The sequence below is a fragment of the Haemaphysalis longicornis genome, unplaced genomic scaffold (genome assembly GCF_048455015.1).
Source record: "Haemaphysalis longicornis isolate Haplotype H1 unplaced genomic scaffold, Haemaphysalis longicornis Haplotype H1 scaffold_13, whole genome shotgun sequence".
Lineage (NCBI taxonomy): Eukaryota > Metazoa > Arthropoda > Arachnida > Ixodida > Ixodidae > Haemaphysalis > Haemaphysalis longicornis.
The window spans coordinates 56,731,474-56,738,186 of NW_027526233.1; the positions used below are offsets into that span (position 1 = coordinate 56,731,474).

The 6,713-nt window shown below is 47.4% G+C and overlaps 1 protein-coding gene across 1 annotated transcript; it reads left to right on the plus strand.

Annotated features, from left to right (window-relative positions):
- The first annotated feature begins 5,861 nt into the window (after positions 1–5,861).
- LOC144163846 (uncharacterized) lies at positions 5,862–6,368 on the plus strand. Its single transcript, XM_077694529.1, has one exon. The coding sequence runs from the start codon at positions 5,862–5,864 to the stop codon at positions 6,366–6,368; it is 507 nt and encodes a 168-aa protein (XP_077550655.1).
- Positions 6,369–6,713: the final 345 nt, after the last annotated feature.

Below are 6,713 nucleotides of genomic sequence, written 5' to 3' on the forward strand. Positions count from 1 at the left end.
CGTAGTGTGGGACCTTTCCTCCTTCGAAGACTATGATGAGCGAGTTTGTCCGACCCATCCTTCGTGCTTGTAAGGTAGTTGGGTTCCGCTTGTTAACCAAACTTCTGGTGATGTCTTCTTGGGTGTCATATGGGGGGGATATTTCGTATGACACCCTTTGCCGTGTCTTCAGGTGGGGCTGCGTACGCCATGACCTCGTAGGAGCTTCCGCCGATTGAGAGTTCCTGAATTTTGCCGTAGACGGCCGCTCTAGTTAGCGATGGGGTGCTGATCACCAGGGTGTTTTGTTCAGGGTTAGCTCTCAGGATGTCCTCCGTCTCTAGCTCCTTTCCTATTCCAGTGGCTTTAGCGATGCTGTCGTGGAGCTGCGCTTGACAGTGCTTCGACACATTGAGCCCGTTTCGGGGGCGGAGTACAATCTTAATGTCCTCCCTGGGAACGCTAGGTCTCTTGGGACCTTTCTTCGTCTTGTCCGCGTATTGCCGGACGCTGATCCCTGCAGCGCCGACTGATGGCTGCTGTGACGTTTTCTGAGAGAGTTGGCATAGCTCCGCGAGAGCTCGTCTACTTTTCCTAGAGTGGCTAAGGAGCCACCCGGGCTCGCTTTCGAAGGATTCAGGGTCAATACTCTCACCTTCGACTTCAACGGCCATCGGTTGTAGACCTCTTGCCCCTAGGATGGGTGCTTCGGGCGTTTTACGCCCCCCCCCCGGTGCTTCGGTGTCAGCCGACATGGCCGACCAGGCTGTCGGCCGGCCGCGGCCCGGCCGCCGTTAGGGTTAGGGAGGGTTGTTGGCTTCGGTGGCGATTACACACAAGTAAGCGCCCAGGGGCACTCGTGGTGGAAACGCTGCGTTTCGGGTGTCCCTTACGCACACTAAACAGCACGAAAAGTACACCAACCGTAGGTATTTCCGCCAGGAAAGCTGTGTAAACACAGAGTCATATGGAGGAACGTCCACACTGCTCGGCCCCCTAGCGGCCAGTCCCTGTAATAGACACCCCTACAATATATTCTCAGTTCGCTCTTAACAGATTAAAATAAGGGTCGGCAACGTATTCAGGTGTAGTGCCGAGTAGCATGAAGTCGAGAAGGCGGAGGTCTGTATGGCAAATCAGAAGGGAGGTGGAGGGGGCTTTGAAAGCAAAGAGAAAAAATTCAGCGGATTGCCAATAATATTTTCCGACAATCTCGAAAAGTGTGAATATGGGGAACAATGCAGCTGGAAGCGATCAATTTTCTGTCCTTGTGTCCCTATAAACCACTATTCAAGTTCAAAACTGGCGTGTCCGCGATTGTTAGCGACAAGCGGATGGATGGAGGTTCTGACGACTAGATGTGGGCTGTATAACCGCCCCGCGGGATACATTCGGCCCGCAGGCTGTAGGTTACCGATCCCTGCAGTAAATACAACCACCACAGTCAGTGACGTTCGCATGTAAATATTTGGGCCGCGTTCCGTGTATGTGGCTGTGTTATGTATGCAAATATAGAATTACACATCTCTGCAATAGCGGGCATGCGATATGGTGCCTGTTCTGCGTCCTTTTATTGCGCTAATTGTTTTATTTGACGCTATTGCCTCACCTATTGGCTAGTATGCGTGTACGCTGCCTTTCGAAAATCGCATGGCGTAAAATGTTAAGCAATAATCATTTAGTTTGCGAAATACAAAAAAAGTCCCCCCATTTTCAAGCGGCGCCAGGCCAGCGGTGTCCGCTAAGTCGGATGCGCTTCTCGCGTCGTCGTGCATGTGCTCCAGCTGAAGCAACCCCTCAGGATAAGCAGCATTTTGTGTTTATGGTATACTTGGGAGCTGTTTCTTGTCAACGAATACAAGAAAAAAGAACGACAAGGAACGCCATAAAGTTAGACCACCAAACTTTGGCTTACGGTCCCACGTCGCTAAAATGGCGACAGATCGCTGAAAAGAAAGCCGATAAATCGGCGTGTTGTAGCGGGTAATATTTTGTTTAGCCATTGCAACTACTTTAAGGGCATTTTATTCAGTATGCCGTCACATAAACGCACCACAGTATGGTTAAATTATGTGCAACCAACTTTCGCTCGGGCTTGTAATTGAAAACACATGGCGGGCGGTGAGGGTCGTCTGCTTTTGTACTACCCAGAGGTGTCAGCCACTATAAGCGCTGCATGTCACGAAAACTCCAGCTCTGGAGCCCAATTGCACCGTAATTTATTGCTCTTCAGGGGACAATGCGACCCACAGATCAGGAGCACTGGAGTGTCTCCATCGGTGGAGCGAACGCGGCTTCTCTGTCACACACGTTATTGCTTCCAGGAGGCGGTACACAGACATGCACGCACACTCCTGAACTACTGTTTCTTTTCCTAAGTAGGCTCGCGTGTTTTGGGCTTTCAATTTTTATCTTTCATTTGTGCGAAGCCGCTGGTGCCCAGTTGAAGCCGTTGCAAAACGGCAGCGTGTTAATACGGCGCGGAATCACACCCGCGTTTCCTACAATCGAGTTTATTTGGTAATTCCCGGTCCTGTCGCCGTTTCAAAACCTTTTCTCTTTATTAAAGTACCGTGTGGCTGTTTGTATGGCATTGCAAAAGTATAGAGGCCATTGTTTCTTTCGTGTGCTGCTATTCGTACACAGCCAAACGAGACGCTACCAGACGTCGCCTGCTCGCGGAATTCAGAGGCTATCTCTTCGTTGTCCGCAAGGTGGCGTCGAACACACCAAATCCGTGCGCTACCATACCAACTGAACAATTCAATAGAAATTTGAAAATGCCTATTACAACCCTGCGGTCACCAGACAATGAGGGGTTATCTCAGCAGACTTTGTCATCAGAATATCTCCATCAGCGCAAAATCTCAGTCATTTCCGCAACTGCACCAATCTTCATTTCTTACACCAATGCTAGGTGATATTTATTGCGGGTTGAATATGCTTCGTCGCAATAAATGAAAAACTTTCCTCTGACTGAAGATTATTCGCGTGAACATCCACATAAAATTCTTTCGCTGTTTTCAATGTATCATCCACATTGCTTTTTGCTATCATATTGGCGATCCTGACAGCATCCTTTTACTTCTGCGAATAGCAACTTTCACACCTTGCGATTTAAAAATTTCACGCTATTTTTTTTATTATTTACAAATATCCGCAGGGTGGCTTTTTATCAATTTCGAACAGTGGGTCAATACTCGTAGGATAACACTTAACCACACTAGAAATGAAATAATTTAGTAGGGCTGCGAATTACTAATGAATCGCTATTTCCCACTTATATTCACTATTTCCCTGTAATACACGAGGGGGTACACCTTGTTGCGCATCATGACTTTTTGGGATAAATTTATGTTTTGTGCACGCTAGTGTTTTTTTTTGGTTTATTCCGTATAAATGCCGCTGCCCAAAATTACGGTTCTATGTGAAACTAGTAAATCGCATCAATGTGTCACTGGAATTAATGCTATGCCCTATTAATATGTGTTCACAGCCACTCAAAAGACGTCAAAAACGCAGTGTTTTTCAGAAGCTATCAACTCTGATATTTTATACCTATTTTTTAAATACAATTCTCACTTCCTGAAACAAAGTTATCGGCGTCATCTTAAGTACTTCTTTTGAACAACACAAAATAAGTTTTTATCTTGAAGGATGCGAATTCGAATACCGGCCACGGCGGCAGTTTTTCTGATGGAGGCAAAACAAAAAAACGCTGTGTGTACGAGATTTCGAAGCACCTTCACTAACCCCAGGTGTTCAAAATTATCGTGGATCGATCCACTATGGCGCCCGTCTTAGCTTCCGTTTCATCGGCGCGTTGAACCGTACAATACATGAGTTTCAATCCTTGTTTTTTCCAGAAACGTCCCAGAAAGTTTCTGGCACTGTTCTTTTCTTTAGGCAAAATCCGCGATGTTGTGAACTCTTGTATATTTACTTGCGTTTTCTTTTTACAGAATAAAGTTGACTTTACATCATCATTATTGCATTATTACATCATTATTGCCCATGTAGTGATGCGGCTTTGCGTAGGCCGAGGCATGTGTTCAGGGCGAAGCTTTTATAATTTTGCGTGCTTTTTTTTCAAGTTTAGTGTAAACATAAAAAGAAATTACACCATCTTTCGGGAGGAAATCGTGAGGAAAATGCGAAGCATCATAAGGGTTCCGTGTACGTTTCATTGTGTTGCCGTTATGTTGTTCCATTTATCGGAGTACGAATGGGAACGTAGCGTGAAGCCTCATGTAGAGAGAGAGAAATGTAGAGAATTGGAGAGAAATGTAGAGACAGCAAAGAGAGAAAGCCCCGCGTTACCTGGTCGAACACGTCTTGGTTCTCGTCTTTCTTTATTGCGTGCTCACGCTCCTACCCCACCGCCTGCCCTCTTCATCCTCTTCTCTGGTTGAGCTGCAAAGCGCGGGGTTCTTCCCGCCACAGCTTTCCCACGATAAATTCAACATCCTCATCTTAAGTTTTCCGTTTGTCGTTTCCGTTGACGTTCAGCTTCGCGTGCCTTTGTTCCATCAGTAGATTCTTGAAATACTCTGAATGAGTGAAGGACATAAGGCGCGTTCGAAACAGATGCTCCCGTCTCCGTTTGTAGTGCAGGGCGAAGAGCGCCACGTACCTCCCGTTGCGGCCATAGAGTCGATGGATCGAAACCGGGCGCTGCGTAACTATTTCTTTTTATTCTGGACTGCACTGATGTCAGGCCAAAAGCTGACGGGGCTGTGGAGTGTGGACAGCGGACAACAAGGGAGGGAGGGACACAGCCCCGAGCATGAGATGCTTCCCATCTAAAAAAACTACTGCCAGAAAAAATTCTAAAATTGAAATTTTTATCAAGAGGGTAAGAGCATTGCGTAGTCACATAGCAAAGTTATGTGACTCAATGGGGCGCAAGTTGTTTTCTTCATCACTTTACAATGTAAATTTAATTTAATGCGTCCGTTGCAACGTTTAAATATCTTGTGGTTTAAACACACAACACAGCCATATCTTTTACTTTGGGAAACATTCACCGGTGCGGGTTTGGTATAGCGATTTCAGAGGGTATCGTCTGCGATCTTGCATTGTTATAGTCAGTCAATAATAGTTTACCTTTCAGCGTCGTACTGGCTGCATTTTTTGTTGTGCCGCTGAACGCAGACATTGCATTACAACTTTTTTCGCTTACCGAACTTAAGTCCCAGAAAAATACCTAATGGTATAAAAAGTGGCCTTTCGTACCTGTTCTTTTAATAGCGACGTTATTGTAAAGGCAGGACCTAATAAGAAATACAGGCTCGACAGTTGGTAACGGCTGTTGATAATTTTTGGACATATCAATACGGCTCGAACATCACGGCTTAAGTGGCGACAGAAGCTGGGAACAGTTCAAGTAATAAATGGTCTCCTGCACAGGCGGTAATCGTCGGTGCACAACGCTCATTGCCACTTGCTGTAAGCCGTTAGGATTGAGGCACCGATCTGGATGATCATTTAGCATGAAAGAGTGGGGTTAGGTAAAGGGCGACTTTCTGCGTATAGCCAGTTACTGGCAAGACCTCGCACGATATGTACTGAGAAAAGGCTAAAAGAAACTGTTACAATGTTAGCTGACTTCAGCGCCCCCACGCGGCGCTGGTAGTTTTGTGTTCAGGCATGCAAGCCTGGCATAGCGGCGAGTGGCCCTTTTGGGAAAATAAACACAGTTCGTTCTGGGCAGACGGCTCGGCATGTTCTCCTGTCTTTCGCGGGCCTGATGGCTTACTGTTCGCGGTAGCCACTTCCTACAGCTAGACCATCCGTACTTCTACACATCTAACAATCGGCAACTAGGATGAACGAAAGTTGAGTGAGTCTTCGTTCCCGCACCGCTCTGCCATCCTTTCACAATGCCAAGTTTCGACAACCTCGAGCCATTCGAGGGGGGAGGAGACGACTGGAACTGTTATGTGGACCGGCTCGAAGAATTTTTCTTGGCCGAAGATGTCGCCCCACAAAAGCGCACTTCCGTGTTCATCAGCTGCTTTGGGCAGAATACGTATGCTTTGCTCCGAAATTCGGTCAAGCCCGCGAAACCCAGTGACAAGAAGCTGGACGAGATTCTTGTAGTTCTTGAAAGCCACTACTGTCCGAAGCGATCTGCCGTTGTGAAGCGTTTTCGTTTCAACTCGTGCGTTCGAGCGGAAGGGGAATCCGTCAGCAACTTTATGGCAGCACTAAAAAGCCTTTCCGAGCACTGCAACTTCGGGACTGAAATCGGAAACATGCTCCGCGACCGCATCGTGTGTGGCATAAACAACGCGGACGTCCAAACAAGACTGCTGGAAAAACCGGACCTCACCTTCGACGATGCCGTGCAAACCGCCCTGGCAATAGAAGCAGAAAAAAGGACGTAGGCGAAATAGCCCAAGCTAACACGAGCAGCTCTTTCTCGACTCACCGTGTCTCGTCAGTCTCGGGGGGCGTCACCTGCTACCGCTGCGGGGACAGACACTTCGCATCGAAATGCAAGCATGTGAAGACAATCTGCAATAACTACCACAAACTAGGTCACTTGGCGAAGGTTTGCAATACGAGACGAAATGACAGCCAAGCCCAAAGCACCAGCCCTTCCAAGGCATGTCCGTTCTCGGCACGAAGTTCACCGTCGTCGAGCAACCGTCATCGTGTGAATACTGCCCGCGAAGAGGACGCCGCTACAATTTCAGCTTCCGAAGTTTTCTACATGTGCAAGTTGACTA

Excerpts from the sequence above, each read along its gene's own strand:
- LOC144163846 (XM_077694529.1), top strand. The coding sequence starts at position 5,862 with ATGCCAAGTTTCGACAACCTCGAGCCATTCGAGGGGGGAGGAGACGAC.